Source organism: Pleurodeles waltl, chromosome 9, assembly GCF_031143425.1.
Source record: "Pleurodeles waltl isolate 20211129_DDA chromosome 9, aPleWal1.hap1.20221129, whole genome shotgun sequence".
Taxonomy (NCBI): domain Eukaryota; kingdom Metazoa; phylum Chordata; class Amphibia; order Caudata; family Salamandridae; genus Pleurodeles; species Pleurodeles waltl.
Genome location: NC_090448.1, coordinates 754,331,133 through 754,357,752, shown reverse-complemented (window position 1 = coordinate 754,357,752; position 26,620 = coordinate 754,331,133). Strand labels below are relative to the sequence as shown.

Genomic DNA, 26,620 nt, shown 5'->3' with positions numbered 1-26,620 from the left:
CAAATTCACCTGCTGCATAACCTACACCTTCAACAATTATGTTGATAACATTCATGCTTATAATCCGAATTCATGGTGCAGTGTATCTGGTGAAGTCAGTCCAACAATAGACCAAATTGGTATGGGAGCGAATGAGGTTCTCCGGCTTTAACACTATGACAGCTTTAGTTTGTTCTAGATGTCTTATGTGCTGTAGGGTGACAATTTAAGCGTTTAGTTGTTCCAGTAAGGCTGCTTTTGTAGTGTCTAATCTTTTTGTTTCTGGTTTGTGTTTAGTTACCTCTATTCCTTTGTAGACAGTGTTTATCTTTTGTATTAGAGGTAAGGGGAGGGAACGATACCTAGTTTAGCTATAGAAAGTGTACTATGAACAATATGTCCTTTGCATTACGTCAGTTCTAACTCTTCAGGGTTTCACTTCTGGTAGCTGATGGTAGTTTGTCCAATGGCATGCTGTGCTAACTTTAAACTACTTAGACATCTGCTCCAGATCGGAGTACATTAATGTTACAGTGTTGTCTTTAGCTGGACATGCTTTTTCAGATGTGGCTTACAAAGAAAAGTCCAGGCCAACAGACAAGGCCCACAAAACGAATCTCGAGTGATGTCCAGATGAGAAAATGGAAAAGAGATAGAACCCACATGTATGTCGATATGGGAATAGTTGGGGAAAGCTTCTGAAACAGGAGACACGACCAATCACTATTATCACAGTGCTTCCACCTCCAAATTTATTGGCTGTATAGATTATAAAAAAACATGATATAAATTGTTTGTATAAAATTACATACATCCAAGAATAGAAGCTGTGTTTCCCTTTCAGTCCCCCATCCGCGTGCCACGCTCACCACTATTTATGTCCATTCTGTACAGCGAAGTTAAGGACAGTCGAAGTCGGGGGGCTTTAGTTGTGGAAATACTATATGAGTATCTTACAAAAGTACCTTGGTCCTGAAAAGCAGGTGGGAATGTTATCATCCCGCCTTACGCCCTAATGTATGAAAACGTCAGTGGTGTCAAAACTAGCGGGGTAACAAATGGGGGAAATAAATGGAGATTTTAGCTGATAAAATTTATAAGTTTGTACAAAAGATAAAAAAGTCTCTAGTGGAAATATTTTAAATTAAAGGCCAAGATAAAAATCAGATCGGGCCTCTGCTTAAAAAATATCAGTGGTTTTCAAGTAAAAAAAATAAAAGTAGAGGATAAATGGAGCACATAGTACCGGTTGTCTAATCAAAATACATACATGTCCCCTCCCAACATGGATTCAAAGTACCTAGCATCTGCTGTCAAATGCACATACGTGTGCATGTACACGTTAATCTAACAAACAGGTCCACTTAAGTGTGTTTTGTCAAGGGCTGGTTGAATGTAAATGCACTTGGTCAGATATGTTATTGGGAAGAGCCATTGGTCACTCCCTTTTCCTTAATGCAATTGTCTGAATGCCGTTGTCTCCCTCAACTCAGTGGGATCACAGTGGCTTATCGCCTTTGTCCTTGCCACTCGCCTGAGGGGGCATGCCAGAGTTCATGGATTTAGGGTGGCTGAGTGACGGCGCTGTTGCCCCTTCCTCCACTATAAAAGTGTCACTACAGTTCTAGTGATTTCAGGCCATCCTCACTTGCATCACAGTCATGTAGTGAGACGCAGGAAGGCCGGTGTGCCCCATGTCCAGAGGCAACACACTTGCGTAAGGTCACAGCACTGTGGTCTCGTCACTGTGGTTAAGGGGCCCGACAGCGTCCGTCAGTGACGGGGTGCTGATGTCGAGGCTGTGGTCACTCCGCCAGTTCGACAGGCTCCTGGCGATTGAAGATGGAGTGCTCTGGGCTGAGGGTGGCCCGCGAGGGAGAGGGCTGTCAGGGCCACGCGATGGGGGCGTATGCCCATTCAGGCTATCTGCCATGCTGGCGCTGTCCAGCTTCCCATCAAGCTCATCCTGCAGGTACCGCCTGATCTCCTGTTGTAGCTGGCTGGTTTCTGCTGCATAGTCCCTGTCAAGCTGTTCCCGAAGCTGTGGGGGGTAATAAAAATGGTTAGAGTAGAGTAAATACAGGTACAGCGCCGCTTCTCAATCAAACAATGAGCCCTTTGACTCTGATTCTGCTATTCAGTCTACAAGCCTCAGTGATTGTGTCCGGAGGGTGGCAGTGGCCAGAACCAGTGGTGGTCTGTCCTTTAGGGCGGAGGGGCCACGCACGCCCCCCACATTTTGCCCCTCATGAAGAGTGTCTGTCAGCCTGACAGAGACTCTCCGTCTTCAGCTCAGGCAGCCAGGAGCAGACATGCGCGATTTGCGCACACTCCTGGCTGCCTGAGCTGAACTTTGCTGGGCTGAGGAGGTCACATCTCTTATGGGCGTGACCTCCTCAGCTCAGCAAAGGTGCCTCGAGGCCCTCCCCTGGGTGACGAGGAAAGTGTCACCAAGTGACACTCTCCCTGGGCACTTCAGTTTAAGCCCTGAAGTGCCCAGGGAGAGTGTCAATCAGTGACACTTCGTTACAGAGTGGGGTGGGGTCAGCAGTCTCACTGACCCCATCCCACTCTGTGAAGAGGCTGGGACTGCTTCCTTCCCTCATTGGCTGACCTAAAGTCAGCCAATGAGGGAAGGAAGCAGTCCCAACCCTCCTGGGACCTGGAGGCAAGTGTGTGTGTGTGTGATGTTTTAAATTGAATGTTTGGTGCGCGCGTGCATTTTTGAGTGTTATGAGTGTTGTTAATGGATGTGCGTGTGTGCGTGTGGGAAAGAATGAGTGTGTGTGAACTTTTTAAATGAATGTTTAGTGCGTGCATGCATGTTTGAATGTTATGAGTGTTGTTAACGGATGTGCGTGCGTGCATGTGTGTCTGTGTGAGAAATAATGTGTGTGTGTGTGTGTGTGTGTGTGTGTGTGTGCGCCCCCCTCCCTCCTAAAGCTGCCGGCCACCACTGGCCAGAACTCTCCATTGTCAGGTACACTGTGTAGCACTGCAGTGTGCACTGTTAGAGATGTTATGTCACCTGCATATGCAGAGCACACATTCCATTTATGTGGTTCCGACAAGTTTATGCTGCCTGTTAGTGAGATCCCTTCAATGTTAGATACACTTGTTATATGGCTCCTGCGAGGTTCGCAGGGCTGTGTTTATAACAACAAGAACATAGAAATACAGAGACTTAGGGCCTCAATAGAGTCTGAAAGATGGGGTTACTCCATCACAAACGTGACCGATATCCCGTCCACTGTATTATGATCCTATTATATCCTATGAGAATCATAATATGGGGGTCTGAATATAATGGGCACCCTTTCTCCCTGTTCCTGGCAGCGTGATCTGTAGCCTATCAGCAACTTTCACCATTTTACTCCCTTCCGTCTATTACTTTCTTGGGTTACTGCCTTTACTACAGTTGTGCTATGAAGACCCTATGATACTAGGGTATATTTACCCTCTTGATCCATTGAGGGATTTCCCTTGAGTTGAATGAGTAATGAGTTAGTCTATATTTTCTCTTTCGGGCATTCTTCACCTTCTGCTGCTACTTGAATACCTTTGGTAAGCATTTACGAGTCTGACCACAGCTAATTTTTTGATAATGTTCAAATCCATTTGATTCTTAATACTGACACATTACTTTTTAATTTAGGTTAACTGCACACAACTGCGCAGTGGATTGCCTTCACCCTTGAACCCTTAACTTCCATAAATTCTTACATATTTTCCCATTTCCAGGAAATTGTTCCATGCTGCAGATCTCTGGCCAGTACTACCTACCTCTGTCTACCACCTGCAGTACTGATGGGACCTATTATGTCCAAATCTATTTTCTCCTAAGGCACGTCTGGCAGCTCCATGGAAACCAAAAGTGTTGTAACACTTAATATTCTTATCTGACTCACACTACTTGAAACATTACTCACCTGCCTCCATTCCACTTTCAACTATTTGCAGCCACTAAAATTTCTTCAACTAGTATTTATAGATGGCCTTTCCTATATGCACTAATGCACCATAGACACTAACCTCCTCTCACTTTATTGGACTCATCCGATTCCCTCTGCACAACTGACCATTCTTCATCGTTAGCTCTTCTTTTACAAGGAAAAATGTTCCACCTGACAACTCTACTTCTCTCTTTCAGTATTTTCCTTCTACATCTACCTTATTATTTCCATGCAACATATTACAAACTTTGCTTTCATTATCTCCTGCTCAGAATCACACACACAAAAACACTTCTTCTTGTTGACAGCTTAAGAAGGTTTGACAGAAGGTTGACAACATGACCTTCAACAGTTGTCCACCCTTCACTTACCCTTAATTCTTCCTCCTTGATCCGCAAATCAATCTCCTTTTGGCTGTTGATGAGTTTATCCCGGCGCAACTGCTGAGCCTCATCCAGCTGTCAATATCAGGAAAAAAAACAATGAGAATCTGTATAGGCGCTGTAACTTTTAGAAGTAATAAACACACTTGCTCCTTTGAAGAATGATGTGTGAAATTTTGACAATGCATTCATGGCCACCTTTCTTCTAAGGAGCAAATAGTGTCTTCCTGTCCATTGACTTTTTTGGCACAACGATTTCAAGCGTCTTTAAACCAGAAATACTGTCAGCACCAATCTGGTTCAATATACTAGGTAACGTCTATACTTAGAAGTGTAGGGCACCCTTGGTTGCTTATGAGCTGAATCAGCACATGTATGATGCAGTTCATTCAACATGGTTATCTTGGGTTTGAAGAAGCTTAATGTGACTGTTATAGTCCTACAATAACTAAAGCAGCTTCATCTCTACCCACATCAGGCACATTAGATGTACGGAAATCCAACTACCAGTTGTTGCGCAATGCCCCAAAAGCCCCTCCCCCAAAAAGGTACCCATCTAATTCTGTATAGGTTGTGGGCTTGTGCTTCAATTAATTATAAAACGGAAGGCCGTTTAAAATGACTGCCTCAAAGGGAGGTAATGCTGCTTCAAACAAAAGTGATTAGATGAGAACTGGAACATATACACTTCTTTCCAAGATCCCTTGTGATTTAATCCTTAGACATGTGTCACTGTTACTATTAGGTTACTACCTTTCATGGCATATGAGTCAATTTATGGAGTTGATAATGAGTTGGAAGGCTGTAAATGAATGACCTTGACAGGAAAGGCTGACAGGAAAGCCAGAGTTAAACGTAGCTCTTATCTTCTCCACCATGCTTTATATTTAACCGGTTAGGTGTGGTACACTGTGGATCTTTTGTGAATTAGTGCTCTCTAGGTGAGTGATGAGTAGAAGACAAGTTCAATCGCCTCATTACTTACTGAGCGAGTGTCAATTCTATTGAAACTTGCAGCAAGGCCATTTCAATGGGAGGGTCAAAAGACCTTTTAATAAGACAGGTCAGGCTGTGAGAAGAAGGCTTAATGCCACTTAATGCCAGTCCCAAATATCTTTGTTGTTTGGCTTTTCACACACTCTTATGTCCTCACCACCCTGCAAAGGGACATAGCTCAGTACTGCCTAGACTATGATAGAGACTTGCATGTTTGAAGGTCAAGCCAATAAAATAAATACAATAGAGTAATAAACATACGTTTTTAAAGACATAGAGCCAATTCTGTTTCTAGTGTGCGCTGCATAGCTACTCATCATTACTACTCGAGCTGTCCATCGCTGCACACTGGTAGAATCTCTTTACTGGCTATTCACAATCAATCATTAAATAACCAAAACTGTTTAACCAAATAGTGGGTGGACGTCCCTATATCCAAAGAGCGGGCTATCAGCTGTGAATTATTTGTCCTGGGATGTTAATTTGTCCTTATGAAGACCTTGTACTTTTGGGCATCCAGGACTAGGTGAATTCTCCTATGCTACGCCCATCAATAAGGAACACTTCTGCTGCTCACCCGTCGGATGGATGTCACTGACTCTGTAATGTGCCGCCGATTGATTTCAGAAAGTTCCCTGGGAGGAAAAAAAAAAGCAAATGCAGTGAGAGACTGGAAAAAGAATTGGAGCCAAAGAGAAGATCCAGAAAAGATATCAAGAAATTACACTTACGCTTCCTTCTTCTGCTTATCTCGGGATTTAGTCTCAGTGATGCTGTTGAGCCGCTTGCGGTCCAGGATCTTCTGTAGCTCTTTCTTCTCTCTGAGATAGAAGATGGAAAAACAGCAGTGTCCCTTTACTGTTGAACCTTTAACAGAAGAATCAACCATCCCTACAACACCTTGTGCCCCAACCCAAGGGCCCTTGGTCTCCCCAGGAATATTTGTATTAATTCAACCACAAACTGCTACACCATACCTCATCCACAGCTATCAACAGGGCTGTTTGTAGCCCCAGTTAATGTACATGCTTTGATTACTTCTGTCATCTGTCAGTTTAATTTGTAATAGTTTCCAAATGTAATGCAAATAACCTCAATTGAAAGTACACAAAAATTCTTCTGGATTAGATTCCATTATTGTCTTGTTTTCTAGTGCTGCCTAAGTTTGAGCTCATTTATTTCCCACCCCACGGATATTAAGATGGAGGCTAAATCAGACAGGTGTAAAAAACTTATAACAGATACTAAGCAGCAATATCAGTGTTGTAGGTAGATAACTTACTCTTACCCCTAACAACCGATTTGCAGCTTGTAGTGCAGTAGATTCACAAGCTTTGCACCCTTCTGCCATCTGATGCTGGGGACTGATGTTGCGTTGTTTTTGTGAGAAACAGAAGCTTCAAGCGGGCATGTGATCCCTACCCGAAACCCAGAATGCACCAATATATAAAAGCCATTTTAGATTGTATTTGTGAGTATTAGTATGTGTAGAGTTGTGAAGTAGGCAACTTGTGCCCACTGGCACACATGGTATGTCCAAACAATGTTTTGTGAGAATCTGGTGGTAAGCCATGTTGCAGCATTACAAATGTCAGAAAGTTGGATACTACCAAATAAAGCATAGTGGCTCCCTTTCTGTAACCTGCATGCGCTTGGCTTTGGCATAATAAACTTGGATGCACTAGACTATCAACCTTGTAAGGTCTGACTTGGAAATGGGTTTCACTAAAGTGGGTCAGGTGAAATCTACAAATAGTTGTTCTTGGACCCGACCCGAGGTGGGGGGGTGGGGGTTGTCAAGCACAGGCTACTCTACTTCAGATGAGGTCTTTTGCCTTCGATATCCTGTGGTCCACCCTGCTATTACTATGCAAACAGGACTAAGAACAATACTTTAATTGCTTTCAGTGGTAGTGATGGTGAGCAGTCACATGTGTCTCAAGAAAATTAATGTGAGAGCACATCAAACTCAGCACTCAACAATCACCCAAGAGAGCAATAGCTGAATGTACAACTCAGTGCTTGCCTTTATGATAAAGGAAGTATTCCAAAATACAATACTACAGACAAGATGCACATACACAGAGTCTCTGGCGCAAGGCCACCCAACCATGGGCAAGGGTATTCCTGATGCTTCCCATCCCCTTTTATAACTCAGAGCATTCTGTGGTTGGTCTCAAGCACAGGTACAGAGTTACCCCCCACTAAGGCAGAATAGTGCATTCAGTCTTTATACGCTCTCACTAGTGTGAATCCTCACGGCCAGTCAAGGTTTGGATGTCAGTCCTCGCCTTCTTCAAACCTTTGGAAGATAAACCAGCCGCAGATACATCAGAACTCAGCACCCATCCCAGGAGAATTGATGAAGGCTGCCCCTCGAAGGTGCTGGCAGTCACTCTGAGGAGTGTTGGCAGTCTTTTGATATGACAGGTTATCTTCCAGGTTTGCAGTGAGCTGGCAGTTGTCATAGACCAAGGATCACCACAGGTTCCTCTTCTTTCTCAGTGGAACAGCTTCAATGCCACTCATGCTGCTGTCGAGCATAACCATGCTGAACGATGTGAAGGAACCATCTGGCGGAAGTGATGGATTACCACCCTGGAAGAAAGTGCTGGCTCCAGCCACCCACAAGGTGGTTGTGCACCACTAATGGAAAACGAAAGCAGCTTGATGGCTGTTGTCACAGTGGAAGGGGACTTGGAGGCCAGAAGGCCTTTGTGGCTTTCGTGTTGCCTGCCAGAGCCAAGTCCTTTGTCTCAAAAGTTTGGTGTGACTGTTGCAGTGGCTGGGGAGACTCATGTTGCTTATATGCCAGTGGCTTTGGAATTACCTACAATTGTGAGGAGACTGTTTGGAAGGGTAAAAAGACCCAAAAAGCGTGCCAAGGATCAAATTTCTTTGTATTGTTCCAAGCCAGAATCATGTTTTATGCAGAACAGGTGTGAACCATCAAAATGCTTGTTCATGAGAAAGGTCTGTATGTCTCTGGAAAATCCTGTGGAGCGCATCCAGGCATGGCAGTGAAGCACCACACTGGTGCCAACTGCCCTTCCCAGACAATCAGTTGTATCAAAGTTGGCACAAATCACATAATTGGCTGGATCTTAGCCCTCCTAAATGGTTTGAGCCGGTGATTCCCTAAGGTTTTCAGGGACCATTTGCAAACTCTTTCTGGCCATGTCCTAGAGGGCATGCATACATCGGCACAGTAAACAGACTGCAGTGACTGATTGCAGTGCTAAACTAGTCGAAGTGAACATTCGGTTTCGAAGCGCCTTAACTGTCTTAGGTTCACTATCAGCTGAAGTGGAGGAGCATGAACTGGGATTCTCTTTGCTGGTTGAAACCTGAACTACCAGACTCTCTGGAGTGGTATGTTTAGGGAGAAAATAAGGATCCCCAGGTGCTGGTTTGTCATAGACCGACATCTACCTATTCGCCTGTGAGCAAGAAGAGAGCCTTGACCAGCTGCCCATTAAGGTATCAATAAGGGCTCAATTGAAAGGGAAAACGAGCAGAGATGTTTCTCGCCCAAGTTGTAAGATTTCCATAAGGATACCTGTCTTAACCTCAATGCAAGACTAGTGTACAGCTTTTGGTTGCGATTAGGCTTGCAGAAGCACCATAGGACAGCGTTGTGTTGGAGAGGAAGTACATTGTGAAAAAAATACGCTACATCAGACATCAGTAGAAAACAATATGAAATTAAATGTGGTGAAAGAGCAGTGTGGCCTAAAATGTGTGCTGATGCCAGAGAGGTGAAGAGTTCACTTGAAGATGCAATGCATGGCCAGAAAGGTCTTAGTTAAAGGAAAACTCGTGTTTGCAAACTTGAAGGAATTTATGGGCTTAGCACACAGGCATGTAATCTGTTGTCCCAGTAAATTAAAAACATGATTGATGAATGGGAGCAGGAGACTGAATTAGCCAAGGGTACACAGAATCTGATAAGAGGTCTTGTGAGCAGAGCGATAAAACCTGCATGCACATGCATTCCAGAGAAGTGAATAGTTAGTTTGTTAAGCATTGTTAGAACCGCAGTAAAGAATGTCTAAGAAATAGGTTAAGGGTTTAAGGACACCAGTGATGTGATGTTTTACAGCAAACATGCAACCGCAACGTTTTTTTTGTGTGTGCAGTTTTATATAGAGCGAACTCGACTCAAAGGTATTGGAGAACTTTACATGAGCACCAGTTACATTAATCAAGGACAACATAATCTATTATTTGACCTTTTGCGATACACCTTGCTCATGTTACTATGTAAGTGGCTGGCTGTGAAGCAGCAAATTAAGACTGTTGAACTGAGCTTGCCTCCTGTTGTTGAAGTCTCAGGGCCATCAAAGCCTTCCCCTGCCAGCACCTGGACTCTCTGCTGAGACTCCTGCCCAGACAAGTGGTGCCCTATTCAGTTCCTGGGCCTTTGAAAGGTAAAGTTGACAGGCAAGAACTGAAAATCCACGCAGAGCCCGCTGTGCGGGAACATTTTTGATGCACCTTCCGAGATGCAGCTGATAAACAATGCGCCACCGTCTTCGCAGCTGAAGTCAATGCTCCACCTGCATCGTGGCTGGAAGACAGACGCAACGCGTCTGAAGAAATGACGTGCAACACCTGCTAATGGAGGCAGATAACGACACAAACCCCTCACAGCGCGGTTTTCTGATACTCGGCAACCGGATTTTCCACACTTCATCCCTGGGCGTCAAAGTCAACCGACTCTGCGCGGATCCAAGGTGCCACGTCCGGAAATCGACGCATCGCTCTCTTATAGAAGTATAACGACACATCGCCGACCAGAGAAGGAAACGATGCACGTCCTTACTTGCGGGTAAGGAATCGACGCATTGCTGACTTTTGTGTTTTCCAATGCACACTCTCCCGTGCAACTTTATTTTTTACGCTAACCAGGCACTATGTGAAACAACAGCATTCTCACTGTTTTCGAAGGAGTAAGAGTTATTCTTTTGAAAATTAATTTCTTGACTTGTATATGTTGGATTTTTGTCATTTTGGTCTTGTTTTTTTTTAGATAAATATTACCTATTTTTCTAAACCGGTGTTGTGTCATTTTGTAGTGTTTTCACGAGTTACTGTGTGTGTTGGTACAAATACTTTACACATTGCTTCTGAAGTTAAGCCTGCCTGCTCATGCCAAGCTACCCAGGCGGTGAGCAGGAGTTAACTGAGGGTGATTCTCCTTTACCCTGACTAGAGTGAGGGTCCTTGCTTGGACAGGGGGTAACCTGACTGCCAACCAAAGACCTCCTTTCTAACAGTAGTGAACGGCGGGCGATAAGTGCCGAACACATGATTATTGGAGAAATAAAGAATGAGAGAAGCTTGAATCTGCCAGAGAGTTTTTGACAAAGGAAAGGTTAGATTTAGTCAGGATAAAAATTCCCCGCTCAAGTTATTCTAGATCCATGAGAAGAACCAACATGTTTTCAAATGCGGTGAAGACAGAAGATTCAAGAATTTGGAATCTCAACAGAGTGGCAGTGTAGAACAGGCGTGTGAAAGTAAATGATCTTGTGACACACGGTGATGCGACAGCCAAGAGAACAGGAGCAATATAAAGGGTGTGGTTAAAAAGTGAGTAGTGAGAAGTCAAAGATGTGTTCATGAGCCACAATTCTTGAAGGACTGTTAGACTTCACAGCCTTAGGATGGTCTTCTCCCAAACCTTTTGTCTGTTTGCTTCACATTTTTTCTGATTTCTTTTAGATGGCCTTGGGACTGCATGCACTTTACCACTGCTGACCAGTGCTAAAGTGGCATGTTTAATTTACTTATAAGTCCCTAGTAAAGGGTACTACATGTACCCGGGGCCTGTAAATTAAGTTCTACTAGTGGGGCTGCAGCCCTGCATGTGCCACCCACTCAAGTAGCCATTAAATAAGTCTCAGGCTTGCCACTGCAGAGCCTGTATGTGCAGTTTACACTGGCATGTCAATTTGGCATTTAAACCCTCTTGGCGTTGTAGGCTCTAGGTAGCCCATAGGGCAGGGTGCTGTGTAATTAAATGGCAGGACATATACTTTTTAGTTCTACATGTCCTGGTAGTGAAAAACTTCCAAATGTGTTTTTCACTACTGTGAGGCAGGCACTCTCATAGGTTAACATTGGGGGTTCCTCATTACATTTAATAAGCTGTAACTCCTAATTAAGAAGGAGTAGAAATGTCATATTAGTACCCATGGAATTGTAATTATAAATCACCTTTAACTGTAAAGTTGGATTTATTGTTACAAGTTTGAAAATGCTACTTTTAGAAAGTTGGCATTTTCCTGCTCTTAGTTCTGTGGGTCTGCAGCCTGTCTCAAATACACATCTGGGCATTGTGCCTTGCCTCCAGACAGTCACACACAAAGGGAGCTTAGGCGTGACTGATGCGCCATCAACTTACACTTGAATAGGCAGTGTCCTGCTTCAACACAAAGGGTTGCTTAACCTGCTGTAGTGAGTCTGGAGCCAGGGCACGAAGAAGGGACCTCTGTGCACTTCAGATACCTTTCTTTGAAGTCACCCACACTTCAAAGGCACAACTGGGTCTAAGTACTAAACCTCTGGCACTACCAAATCAGTACACTACTGGACCTGTGAATAACTCTGCCAGGAAGAAGGGCTGCTGTGCTGCTACAAGGGCTGCCACTCTAGACTGCTGCTCTGGAAGAACTGCTTTTCTGCTGTGCTGCCCTGCTGCCCTCTGTCCTGCTGAGGAATGGCTGGACCCATCTAACGTGAACCCAGAGTGACTCCAAGGGCTTGCCTCCTGTTCTTCTGAAGTCTCAGGGACACAAAAAACTGACTCATCAAAACCCCCTGCACCAGGACTTTGTTGCAAGTCTTGCCCTGGCAAGTGGAGCCAATCCAGTCATCGGCCCTTAGAAGTGGGTATAAAATGCTGCAACTGCCAAAACCTGTGCATTGACGCTGTTGCACCGATCGGAACCTGGCACATCTCCATCACTGCCAACGCACCGCTGCTTCTGCGAGGATCGAGAACATTAAATGGCTTTTGATGCTGGCACCTCACAGCTGCTTTGATGTCTGGAAGCATCGCACTGCCGACTGCCTGATGCATCGCCTCCATTCCCGATGTATTCTTCGACTTTGCGCGGTTTAGAGCTGACGCATCGCTTACATCTTCGGGATCAATGCAAATGTATCTCCTCCCTTGCTCCTTGGATCTTGTTCTCAACATCGACATCTCCAAACCAAGGCACTGTTTTAGCAGACAAGGCTGGTCCCCATATCCAACCTGCACTCCGTTGCGGCTGGCCTGACTTTTCAGATTTGTCCCAGTCTAGTGCGACCAGATAGCCTGACTGTCACTTTATGCTTCTAAGCACTACCACTATATTTATGCTTTACAAATTCATATCTTCAATTCTACTTATTGGATTTTTGTCTTTTTGGTCTTGTTTTGTTCATATAAATGTAATCTATTTTTCTAACATGGTGTTACTGTTTGAAGTGTTCCACAAATACTTTACACATTGCTTCAAGTTAAGACTGCATGCTCTGTGCCAAGCTACCAAAGGGTGAGCACAGGTTAATTTATGGTGTGTATCTGACTTACCCTGACTGGGGTTGTGTTTCCTGCATGGACAGGGTGCATACCTCTGGCAACCAGAAACCTAATTTCTAACAAGGGTGAATTCTGTTTTGGGGGATTTAGGGTGATGAAGTTCTCAAACATTCATGAATGCATAATGAGAAAGGCAGAACAAACTGTGAGGATGTCAGGAACTGTGGATGTTTTGAAGTAGATGTGGGTGTCACCAGAAATTGATGAATGGAAACCAGGTCATGAGGCCTTCCTAGACATTTTCATTTATCTAGACATGGTTGTTGTACTGCAGTTGTACATGCCTACTGCTTATTATATGCTTTACACATTTTTGCAAATGGTTCTTGTTTACGAACTTTATATTTAGTTTACCTATGATATGCTTTATTTGTTTTGCATCATTTTAGTTTTGATTAAAGAACAGATGAGCTTAATAGCATAAAATAGTGCTTCACACTGCCAAATGAGGGGAAACGTTTGGTATCTAGAACTGTGTCATGGTGTGTGAGGTTCAGGGATTTGGGAACAGTAAGCAGAGGCCAGAAGCACTAGGAAGCAGAAATGAGTGGACACTCCAACTGACTCTGCTGATGGGTGGGGCACTAACTCAGAATAAGTGTCACTTTACTGAATATGCCAAGCTCTCCACCACATTCATGTGAGGTGCTGCATATTCAACACTGTTGTATCTGGATAGCAGGACCTTTGACTTTACAATGCATCACTGAATATTCGCGGTCATTGCTATTCTCTTGCCAGCACTGACAATTTGCCTTTCTTATGAGTAGGAGGGGTATCCCTAGTGCTCTGTGCAAAAGCCTCTTTCCTGATTGTATGGACTACCAAAGACTTAGGAGTTAGGCATAAGGTAGGAGTAGGAATCAGAGTTGAACTGGATGTTTGGGTAGAAGCTGATTTACAGTAAGTTTGAGGGTAACACTTAGGATAAAGTCTGTTGAGCCAAGCCAAATGATTTGAATCAATGTCTATTTTAACGTAGGTGGGCATTTTTCAAACGATTTGTATTTGAATAATTTGAACTGATGCATATTTGAATTCAAAATAAATATTTCAAATTATTTGTACAGAAACATTCAAGAAGGCCAGCATCCCAGAGACTGATCTTTTGGAGCGCAAAGATAATTTGCTCAGTTTGTTTAGGTGCATTCGGAGTAAATGGCACCCAATTGTGGAACATGTGGCAGTCTAGGAAGTTGTTCTTCACAAACAGCAGCAACTGCATGTTTCAGTGTTACCTGTACCAAAGTGCCCTTCCCTGATTTAGGAATTGTTTCGGACTCAGTTGCTCAGGGAGATTCCTTATTAGGGACACCTTCTTCCTCAGATACAGATAGAAACTGATCTAGTGACAAATGCTGTCTTCCTCAGAGATAGATCTAGAGATAGATGCGGTCTTCCTCAGATACCAATGGAAATAGATCTTGAGGTGTAAAAAGAGATTTTCATCTCAAGATGGATCTTCAGAGGGAGGCTTATTGAGATAGAGAGACCTATTGAAACATATGTATGCTCCCACACACTGAAAAGTAGAGCCTGGTCTCTAGAAATAGGTTAGTTGTTGCACAACCTGTCCCCTTACACAACAATCCACGTTCATAGTATTTTTTATTTAATCCTTTATTCTGAATGAGCAAGTTGAGATATTCACCAATAATTGTGAGGTATTGTTTTCAACCATCCACGACTTTTAGAGCTGAATTATCAAATTCTTGGAAGTTTTCAAATCTGTTTTGATACACCAGTGAAGATGCTACTGTGACAGGATAAGTGACTGGTTCTTTATGGTGGCTGAACCGTAATGGAGGTGGCCTCTTCAACACATGTGATTGGCTGTTTGGTTGCTGGACCGATGCATTTGAGCCAGGAACGATCTAAATCCAATATTGTGCACATATTTTGAGCTGTGCATACAGTATACAGGGTTATCCCAAGAATCCGGGTCATGAGAAAGGTTGTGGCTTCCTCCACCACTATCATCATTACCTATATTTTTGGACAATTCTGGATAAGAAACAGTTTATAGTAATCTAGAGATGGGCCAGAAATACTGAGATACTGGTGGAATACTGTTGTCTGTTTTCCTGTTGGCGCTGGATCCAAGCTCTTTTGTGTAAGTGAGGATGGAGTTGTTTAATTATTTGGGCCACAATTCCAAATCATAGTAAAGTGCTGAGGTAAAATAATGAATGCTAGCAATCAAAAAGCAACCTGAATGATGAGTGGGATGAGCCTATGCAGATCTGTGGTTGCAATAGTCGAAGAAGACTTAAATCAATTCCACAACAAGGCCAGTACACAAAAAAAGTTATCTGTAGAAGGTTGATGCTGCAAAAATACGTTATTGATCAAAACGAAAACTCCTTTACACCTCTTTCATTACTTTTTTTTCATCTCTACCCTGCCAACCATTCCTCCCCCCTCCGCTGTGTCTCCTTTCCTGTTTCTTACCTTTCCCCATGGCACACTGGAGACCTGTACTACAGCTCTCAAACTGTCATCTCACTACCACAGAATGAACTCTTTTCTTACTCTTACGTCATTTAGTCCATACAAGCTCATTTCTTCCACATGTGCCTGATTTTTTTCTTGCCTCTTCCCTGGTCCACCAGGTGGTCCTTACATCACTACCCACTTCCCATTTCCACCTTCTTTCTTACCTCTCATTCACTTCCTTCAGCTTCTTGAGCTGGGCTGCCTGGCACTCAGCCGCCACTTCCCTCAGCTTATGCACGACCTGTTTGAAGAGTAGAAGTGGTGAGAAAAGAAAGCGAAGACAGAGACAATGGTACACCAGGTAGTTTACAGTGATTCTTAACAATGGTTCTCCAAACCCTCTGCAAATAATTACAGCTCTTATATGGTCACAAAGCTTCAACCAATTACAGTTGATTTCTACAAAGTGAGCTGAGACTTAAGAAATGATTCAGCGCACCTTTTGCTAAAGGTAAGCTGTGATTTTTTGGAGTAGATAGTGTGAACGGCTATTGCCACTGAGTAAAATACCAACTTACGCATACCACAGCTCAGCACCAAATTATTCAGCCAGCTCTTAATATGCAATTGATTCACACAAGTAAACTTGCCAATCGAGGCTTCAACAGCTTGGGAGAGCGGTACCCACATTCTCACACAGTCTCAGTTTACTGGCTGTCTGTCTGTCTTTCTGATACTCTCTGCCCCTGCACTCACAGTACCCTCCTCGGCCTATGTCTCACACACACACACACACCAGGGTTAATTTCTCCCTCAGTCACTTTATCAACATGCCCTGCTACCAGTCACTCCTCAGTACTGTTCCAGTGACTGTACTAGCCTGCATTACCAGCCACGCAATCATGTCCAGAACACTTCCTCTCCCATTCACACTAATCATCAACCCCCAACTCCATGTCTCCTTTCCGTCACATCAATCTCCTTGTCTCCTATCAGGAATTGAAATGCAAATCTGAAGGTGGGCTGAGCATGCCATCTCACTTTGGTCACTCTTACATGGGGAGCACCTTCAAGCGGTCTCTGCGCAAGGACAAGGGTTTTGAGGTGTAAATTAATCTACTAAAAGTATGGGAATACAAAATCGACAGCTTTGGGCTCTAAAACTCCTTACTTACAAGCCCCCTTCCTATGCTTTATTTAGTGCTACTTAGACACTTGTTCAAATAAAACCTATTCTTAGAAGCTTGGTGCTTCAGGAGCATGTCACAAGGGTTTCTTTGGCACTGGAAACATCTTGTGAAAGCTCCTTGTCACTGCTTCATGATTTCGAGGCGTTTTGTGGAATCTAGGTGTGTGAACAACTGTTAACGAAAGCTTTGTCATTAGAAGTACCACGTTAAAACAGTGTTAAAACGCTCTTCTGTGAACCTCAGCATTATTCGGAATCTTTAATTGATTGAAAATCAATTGTCACCCCCTATCCCCCCGCCCCCTGAAGATAATGGATTTAGTGCCATTTCTATTGAGGAACCCTGATTTCTAGTTCATATCCTAAATGCTGCACACACATGTTCTTCTACAGCAAAGAATGGGTTTACACCCAATAGACCTGCACTCTTAATTCGGACTTCTGTTTTTTTCCAGTCCTACACACAACAAATAATTTAGAAAAAAAAATTAGCATTTTGTTGTGTGGGTTAAATTGCACTCTCCTTTTTATTTGTCAAGTAGCAGTGTAAGAATGGACCAATTTATTTATTTAAGTTTTTATTTATTATGTACTAACTTGCACAGAAGTAAGCGTAAAATACAATAATAGAATTGCCTTCATATAGACATATCACAATAAAATTAAAATTTACATCACTTTCAAACAGACTAACAAAGACCAGAGGCAGGAAGGGGCACAAAAACTTCTTACCTGGTCCAAGAACTCGAGCTTCTTGTCCCTCTCAATTTTATGCTGCTGCTCTCGCACCTGCAACAGCTCCCGCATCTGCCCCTCCTGCAGCTGCAATCTCTTCTGGTTGAGCTCCCGCTGCAGGCTGTCTAGCTCCCTCAACATGTCCTCCGACGAGCTGTTTAACCTGGAGTTGGGAGAAAACGGTATGTATTCAAGCACCATGCTAAAGGATGCTCATTTATAAAGGCCTTGGCTGCAAGGTGCCCTCCGACACTTAGCTATAACCCCAGACCTACAGAAGGCCCTCACATGCTGTTTTATGAAGCCCATAGGAGAACTGTTTACTTTTTGGGAAGTTAGAGTGGGTGCTAATGGTACCTGAGGTCTGCTATGCCAATAAGCCTTGCCTATACATAAGCTATTGGCTTTGTCAATGTTTTTGCCAAGTTGTACAGGCACGGCCTTGCTGTGCAGCATGGTTGAAAGTTAAAAACAAAAATGCCCTATTACACGTCCAGCGTTGGCTGAGTCATAGCAGTTTTTATTTATTTTTTTAACTTTCAGCCGTAATGCACAGTGTCCATGCCGCTGTACAACAATGCTAAATAATACATTAACAAAGCCCATAGATGTTTCATAGGTGCGACCTACTGGCTTTGCCAATGCTGGTTAAAATTGGAGTTAAAACTCAGCTGGAGCATATAGGTTAATTTCTCTCTTGGGCGCTGAAGCAAAGATATACACTGACTTTTTGTTAGGCGAATTAGCTTCATGGACCTTAGAGAATCAGCTAGTATCTAGGAAGCAGCCAGGCTTTTGACTTTCGATGGAGATATTTTACCAGACCTTCTCTCCAGTTTCTTGCACCGAAGTCCCCAGCAGTGCGGGTCAATTATGTGCTTGGTTTGTGGAGTTCTGCTCAGCTTTGAATACTCTTGACCAGCTGCCTCATCAGGAAAAAATGATTTTAGGTCGGTTCCTCTTGATATCATGGCTGCACACTGACACTAGGTCGCAGGTCTATTTAGGTACTAGTGGATTGTACACTAACAATTTTATACATTCTCGCACCACAGTTTGCTTTATTTTTTGTTGACTTTGCTAAAGCTTTTAAGGAAAATAGGTGTGCTTCCCAGCCTAGGTACTATCTTGTCTAGTAAATGTTCTTCTTTACCTGCTGACCCACAGACAGTCGGATGCTTTGGCCACATATTGTTCCGCTAACACTTTTCCTATAAAGACACAAAAGACCCAGGTTCTGGAATTCGGACATATGCTTTTGGAATCTTTTGAAGCAGCTTCCAATGTTAGTCCATGAATACCATTTCCATGGACTGATAGGTCTATGCAGGCTATTGTGGGGGAAGAATTGCAAAATTGCAAGGTGGAAGGTACTTACAACTATGAGGGAGCTTGTTCAATAGAGCTCTTATTGAAATCTAACCATTTCTTAATAATACCACTTCTACTACGCGGGTTCCCTTTTATGCCACTTTAGGGTAAGCTAAATCTGAACAGACTAAAGGGTATGTGTTGAAAGCAAGTATTATCACACCTGGCACCATTGGTGACTGGGGCCATATGTCTAAAACTTTTCTATGTGTTATGTAGCAGAGGCGAACTTACAGGGCTGGCTATCTGTTCACAGTACATCAATCCAAAAATAGCATTTGCTAGCCTTTTTGTGTTCATGAACATAGATTAGGTAAACCATTTTGGTCTAGCCAGGCATGGATACGCTTTCTAGGCTGTTCCTCAATGGACTAAGCTCTGCGGACCAATTAAGGCCGAACAAACATGATTTTACAATCAGTATGAGGAGCTGCTGTGTATCCCACGACCCTAGTTGCAGCAAAGAGAAGAGGTATTTAAACCTATGTGTTATGATGGGGTGGGCTCACTTCCTAATTCATACCTACCTTTTGTGCTTCATTTAAATCGTCAGAGTCCCCTGCTAAAGCGGAGTCTGAGTCTCTCTCACTAAAGAGATCCAGAGAAAAAGGAAATGCCACTCACTTAAATGGGATGTGTAGCTGCAACACAGGAGTAAAAGACACATTTCTATTAATTTGCCCATTGACCCTTGAGTGGAGCACTTGTTTTAATTTCAGTTTTCTGCACATTTTGACTTGGGGCAGTGCAAGAATGATTGCAGTGGTTAACTGCGCTGAAGCCCCCACCGCTTTTCAGTGACAAGCTTTTTACTAAGTATCCAGGATGCTTTCTTAGATGTGGTTGTGTTTTTTTATATATTGTCTAGACTGCATCTATTTATATGTGAACAGTATGTTAACTGCTCTACTGCTTAATTTAATAAACTAATATTTCATTGAAATTATTTGACTGGGAAGGAGCCCGAGCACCACACCGATACTACTCGTTTGGATCTAGTCCTAAATTCTCACTTACCACCCCTGGGCACGACAGGAATGCAATGGGCCGCAGCATAGGCAAGGCGAGAACTTTTCCAGTGTCTTTGTTGTCGGAGGGGCATTTTTTCTACTACAGAATAATGCTGGTTAGTACTTTGGCAGACCACGAGGTGGGAATGCAGTGCTCAGCATCATCTAAATAATCTTGTGACGGGACCTCACCTCCCACTCCTTAAAGACCACTGCTATGTGCTTACTTGTGCAACAGAGTGCTACATTTACATTTTCCTGGGTAGATTTTAGTAATAGTCAGACCCTGGATAGTGTTGCGTAGTCATAGAAGACACAGATTATTACAGTGCCTTGCTGACTGGGACTTCTACTAATGTCAATAAGAAACAGGTTCTCAGGGGTGGTTTCTCTTTTAGGGCTGCGCCCCTCTGAAATTCCTGCACATTCATATGAAAAAATATTAATTAGATCGATTTGTTTAGAGATACGAACGTATCTCTGATAAAATTTATGCATTTAAGTCTAGGCTGTCTGTCCCAGGCTGCCTGCCACGCCTCGCTTTGAAGCAGGAGACGGAAGCCAGGAAGTAAATCAACTTCCTACACTGTGATGCACGACGCAGGGCTGACTGCTTTAAAGCCCTTCATTTCCATTGTGGTCTTTGGCAGTATTCACTATAGGCCAGTGACGGTTCTAGCGTCATGATTTTGGGCGTCTGAGTCTTCATCCCTGAGTAAGGGCAGCCATCTGCCGTTCACAGGCACAGATGTCGCCCTTTCCCCCTCCTTCACGCAGTAGGAGCAGAATCAAGCACCGGTGATTTAGTGCCTTGTCTTCGGTAATAGTAAGTGTTATAAAGCTAATCTTGTTATTTTTTTTGTACTGAGGGGAACACACCCCTATGTGTTCCAAATGATTGCTATATTGCTATTTAGAAAACACTCTGTTTCTCAAAAGAAAAAAATAATTTGACCCGGTCCAGTCTGGGGCCTAAATCGTCACTGCAGCAAAAGAGATTGCATGCTCTCTTGTTCAAGCAAAGGGACAGGTCTTTAAATAATCTCTAGTGTTTTTCCTCCTCAAAAAGGTGAATAATAATGCGTGAACGAGTGTACCATATTTCAAACATGACAACTGTGGGCGCTAAGACGAAGGGCATGGTCCTTTAATCCAGTGAGCTATCCTATCGGTAAGCAAGCGGACAAACTGCGCAGTGTGCCAGGCACCTCATCCTTCTGGTCAGTTTGAGAGCTGCTTTGTTGGCAATCAGCTTTCCACAAGATTTATAGTGTGGCCACCCTCCAGGATCTGGGCGTCTGTGACAGCTGCACGAAGTACTAACGGAAAGTGATAGTTTTTAACATAAACCATGAGTGAACTACGAGGCAAGACAGTTGTAGTGTAAACTCTGTACTTGTCTCAGATTATTATTCAGCAACATTAGTCTCTTAAATCTGTCACAATAGCTGTGTTTGCAGTTTATATTCTGAAGACATATTTGAAAGTCCTTTCATATGCAATAACAAGTAAAAAGGAGTTTTGGTGAAATAAAATATTTGCCTAAGATCATGCAATTTAACCGGGGAAGCCGCGATTTACCCAGTTTTCTGGTTTCTCTTTGTACAACTCCGGCAGTAACCAGGTATCTATTTGTCTTTCTTTACGTGGCTTTGATATTACTTTTTTGTGCACTTTTTATGTAGCGTGAAGTGCATGCGAATCAGAAAGAAGAGGCTGAAAAGTACCTTGAAATGATAACACCCAGACTCTCGGGCCCCATTCCAAACTTTCATTGCCATGTGGGAATTGACAGTTGTATGTGCTAGCAGGCCAGGGCCGTGGGACTGATGGGCAGAATGTTGCATGGTCAAGAGAGGTACAAGTGTTGGGTCACCTCAAGGGGGTGGCAGCCTGGTGTAGCTTTCTAGCAGTATTTGGTGAAATATTAATCAAATTATTGAGGAAATTGGTGAAGCATAAGTGCAAAACGCACTTCATCGATTTAACTGACAAGGGAGCCAAATCAGTCATCGTTCCTTGTTCAATAACGTTGTGCTGTCGAGTACACTGAGAGCTCCCAATAATGCTGTGCCCCCCCAATGTGAACCCCAAACAGCCCGCTTCCTAGCCCCCACCTCCGTAAGTCTAGTCCCACCACTCTCTAACCTCACCAGCCACCACTGCAGGTTCTACAGAAACCGACAGTGCAAGGAGTCCGTAACCTATCAAACACCACCCACCATATCTTATTAGCTGGTCCCAAAAGCTGCCCTGGTGTCAGCTGGACACTTATGTCAGATTTAAGGTGCTAAAAACCACTGTTTGGTAATGGACCTTAATACATTAAACAAAGTTTGTCTCCTTATTGCCCTGAAGTCAGTAAGTAAAATCAGGACATGCCCTCTAATAGTGTTCCTTTCCAGGCATTGAAAGATCATAGTCGAATTGCTTTCTCGATATATCAGACTTCAACAACAGCTATTTCACTTCAGGTAAATATTAAAGCCCTATTTCTCGGAGTAGCTTTCTTTTCTCTGGTCTCCCTGTCACCTTTCCGTTGTTCAAACCATTAACATTTACTTTAATTCTGGCCTTTGAAACAGATTTAGTTGTTTCATCATGTGTTTTTTTAGAACTTTTACTCCAAGCCTATGGTGGTGAGGTTTACGAGGCTGCATGTTTTCTTTATTTTTGTGGCACACGCTTGCAATAAAAAAAGATATTAAACCACAGCATCACCATACCAAGACCAGACCAACTGGTTTTGCCAAGGTTTGTTTTGTGCTGGACTGTTTTTACACTTATAAACCACAGGGCATCCTCCCTCTTTTGTTCACCACCCAAACAGCTGATCTGCAGTCGGACAGCATGCTACACTTATGACTCCCTAGATAGATGGTCTGTTCACACACAGTTCTAAATCAAGGTCCGCACAGAGTCTTCAACCTCACTTATCAACTCAAACGTTTATGGTACCTTCACAGAGACTCTTACAACCCATGGAATTGGACAATGTTCTCGCACACGGTCATACAAACCCATGGTTGGATGAAGCTCTGATACAAATACAAATTCACGGATGAAAGACGTATTTAACTGCTAAACCTCTGTCGGAGCTCATGAATACAGCCCGGCCTGGATGGAGAGGTTGCACAATCTGCACTAAACTTTTGGCCGCACTGTTTGGGCATAGTCATTTATAAACTACAAAACGCACATGTTGTGAACAATAGTGCGCAGGAGTAAAGATCCGCAGACAATGCTCACCCTCGCCTAGAGTACTTGAGCTTGTTCTCAATCTTGATGGAGCGCCGTAGGCTGTCGCTCTGGAACTCGTTGATGCGGCTGTTCTGCTCCTTGTTCAGGGCTGAGATCCTCTTCATGTGCTTCTTCTTCAGCTCCTTCAGCTCCTTATATTGCTTCCTCACCAGCTTCACATACGCCTTGTGCTGCTTCAGCTCCTCCACTGACTGCGCGCTCACCTCTGGAAGGGAGCACAGGGGCGATGAGTCAAAGATGTACTTTGCTTGGAAGAAGGTGCAGGAGAGGACTAAGAATACACACATGCAGACACCTGGAATTGTAGGAGGCTGTTAGCCCCTTCCTCACCAGGAGTGAAGTCATGAGCACACACTCGGACCTCTGCAGTTAACAAGAACAGAGCTGCATCTGTACTGTAAGTGTATCTTCTTAAAACTGAACAAAAATGTTAACAAAGAACAGCTGCATCTAGAGCACTCGATCAAAGATCGGGGTGAAGAGGGCACAACAATCACTCAGAAGTGGTAAGGGGCACACGCGTCTGAGGTAGTGTGGCAGTAGCTGGAGAGGTGAGTGGTAGCAAGGCTCAATGTGGAGTGTTATAGTATCTCAGGACGGTGTTGTCATAGATGAAGTAAAGTGTTGTATCCAAATCAATGGGCACTCGGTGCGTGATACCACTGAGAAGGGAATGGCGAGTGATGGATGGAAGCGCAATGTGAGACAGAGAAAGGTAGGAAAGGAGCTGAGAGGGGAGCGAGGCTCGATGGAGGGAGCAGTGCACAGTTCGCCTGCTGTCGGGTGTAGAGTAGGGCTGAGAAGGAAATGGTGGTAGATGAAAGGGGTGTAGGGATAAAAGCAGTCCTAGGTGTTATGGGGCCCGGAAGAGGGTATGAGAACAGAATAGACTCATTTCCTAAAGGACAACCTTCACACAGACTGCTCGACGTAACCACGACATGAGCTCCGTGCAGACCTCCCTTTGGCAAGAGCAGGCTGGATTTTTACGAAGAAATTCTTACTTTCCATTGAAATGTTGTATCCAACCCGTAAGAAACGTTATCAGAGAAAACAGACCTTGACATTGAAGTTTATGAAACGCGCATTGTTTTTTTTCTAAAGTCTGTTATACAGGTAATGGAGTATACACTGGATTTAAGATTAGTTGTCCTGGTCAGCGGAAGTCTCCTGGAATGGTGTGACAAGAATAGAAAATCCCAACCTCCACTCCGTTCATTGTCCAAGAACCCTTTTCAACTGCCTGGCAGCGACAAGGAGCTCCGCGGGGTGGCGCGTGCTCCTTTACTGGCTGCCACCAGCCCCAGTAATCCTCGAGCTGCACTGCGCAGTAACAGAATGAGCTGGAAGCCTCGGGCTGAGCAGGAATGTATGAACAGCTGTTATCTTTCAACTCAGTCTTTCCCTCAAGAACCAGACCTCCCTCAGATGTTTTTCTGTGTCGACCTCTTCATGGTGTGTCACTCATTCTTCGAACATGACTTCTGAAACATTTCACTAGCTTTCGCCAGTGGGAAAAGAAAACGGAACACACAGGCATACTTCATGCAGCGGAGCAACACGCGCACGTTAATGTATACCAAGGGCAAGAAGAATTGCCTAACGCACTAGTTGGAAAACTCAAATTCTTGGGAGCCTGCTGCCGTGGTTCAATTGGTGAGAACGATGACATTTGCTAATTAAGGGAAGTCTGTGTTGTGTAGGTAAAGGGAACTAGATATACATTTATTGATCAGTATAACTGGAGAGGAGCCATAAAAGTGTTGAAACAGATCTCAGGAATAAAAAAAAAAAAGAAGGCATCTTGTCACAGCCGGAGTTGTCTCCCATTACAGGAAAAGACATACTGACAAAACTACCCTCCTTAAAATCCGATGAAACTCCAAGAACCACTCATTTCTCTACATAATTACGTGTTATCATAAAAGTATTAAACCTGGGTGAATCTTTTGATATAATTAACCAAGACCATATCACAAATGTGTGCCTTCTTCGTTGCTATATGCTCTGCTATTGTGCTCGTGTAACAACTAAATGCGACTGGCGGACTGATTTGGCTCGGTCACCTGCAGTCTGGGTTGATTCGATATAGCGATTGCCATTAAATGCTGCAAATGCTGTTGTCTTTGCCTCTCCACTTCTTCCTCTCTTGTTCTACACCCCTATTCTCACTCATCATCCCCTATAAGCTCCTAATTCCTCCATTCTTTAAAGAACTCAGCACAGATAAGCCCTGTACCACAGCCGCTCCAACACCAGCAGCACTGACGGTAATGAGGGAGCCACCCTCAACATCAGGACCTTACTTGGTTCATTTGATAAACACTCAGTTGAAACTACTGATTCTGCATCTCCACAATGAATTAGAAGACTGCTGGCTTGGAGTTTGCCTAATGTGAACCATGACAGAGAATGTATAGCAGTTTACCTTATGAAAACCTGATCTAACACTAATCGTGTGATGTGGCTTTCCAGTGACTTAAAGTCACACAGGGTCTGCTTCAAGCAGATGCAGGATAATCTGACTACGACAAGAACCTGCTGTTGTGTAAAGATGCAACTCACAACACTCTGGGGCAATTCCTGATGGACATGATAAGTCAGATTCCAAAGATTTCTCCCACAGACTGAGTTAATGCTGAAGAGTAACATTAACAACTTGCTGATGGTGATCGAGCTTCACCTATATAATTAGACAGTATCGAAGCTCCAGCATAAACACTCCCGGGTATATAATGGAATAACAAGTATACTGTTCCTATTAATACTCCAGGTAAACACCAATCATGTACCCAGACGGAGAGACGGTCAGAGGGAATATTTATATTTCCGAGCAAGGGCCCTTACCCACTGAATTTGGTGGCATGCTTCCCCATCGGGGAGCTCCTCACTAGGTGCCATGGGCCCCTCAAGGGGGCTCTTTGTCAGAGTTATTTTTTCCTAGTTTGCAGTAAAAGAGGTTTGATGATGATGAAAGGTTTGTTTCTGATGTGGATTGGTGAAAAATGTTTTAAAACTAAATGAGAACCCCTCAACTCACTTGTTTATTATTGTGGTGGTCTTTGTTAATGTGTAAGAACAGAGTGGAACATGAAGAAAAATAGTGTTTCTTCTTATCCTCAAGATGGGGTGAACATGTTTCTTGCCCTTAATACAGCCAACAGATCTATGGCAATCGGACCTATAAAATCAAGATCTACAGTAGGATGGTACTCAGATTCCATATTAGAAATGAGCCCTTGTTCCACAACCAGCAAACCTGTATGGAAATCAGAATACTTCTAGTGAATCACAGAAATACGGTCTCTAAAAGCATCCAATCCATTACGATAAAGATGAAAATACATTGGAAAACATGATAACGTGACAATGCAGGAATAATCACTTTGCTGCCAGAGGACGTTGCAGTAATTACAATGTGTGAATTATGTCAAATCCATTCAGACCCATGCCTCAATGCTGCTGTGACCAACGTCAGTAACCACCAATAATCACCACACACGGTAGTGCATCAAAAAAGTGAAATGGAACATGTGAAAGTCAAGCAAATTAAGATTCATACCCAGTACCTATTTAGATAAGGCCCTTTAGGATTTGCGGGGTCTTGGTAAACCACTGAATTTGCAGTTTCTAAACGGCTAAGTAGTAGTATCAGTGAGAGCTGCAGGGCACTGGAGGTGATCCATATCTGAGTCTGGATAGTCAGTAGTTAC

The 26,620-nt window shown here is 43.6% G+C and overlaps 1 protein-coding gene across 1 annotated transcript in view; it reads right to left on the bottom strand.

Moving 5' to 3' along the window:
* Positions 1–703: 703 nt before the first annotated feature.
* The window catches only part of PLCB3 (phospholipase C beta 3), a 550,119-nt gene continuing 524,202 nt past the window's right edge, over positions 704–26,620 (bottom strand). Inside the window, exons 27-33 of the mRNA XM_069207906.1 lie at positions 22,896–23,112; positions 17,263–17,428; positions 15,566–15,642; positions 6,043–6,132; positions 5,889–5,946; positions 4,304–4,390; positions 704–2,020 (exon numbers count right to left, since the gene is read on the bottom strand). Of these exons, the coding sequence (XP_069064007.1) occupies positions 1,703–2,020; positions 4,304–4,390; positions 5,889–5,946; positions 6,043–6,132; positions 15,566–15,642; positions 17,263–17,428; positions 22,896–23,112 (1,013 nt within the window). The 3' untranslated portion in view covers positions 704–1,702. The remainder of the gene's footprint in view (positions 2,021–4,303; positions 4,391–5,888; positions 5,947–6,042; positions 6,133–15,565; positions 15,643–17,262; positions 17,429–22,895; positions 23,113–26,620) is intronic.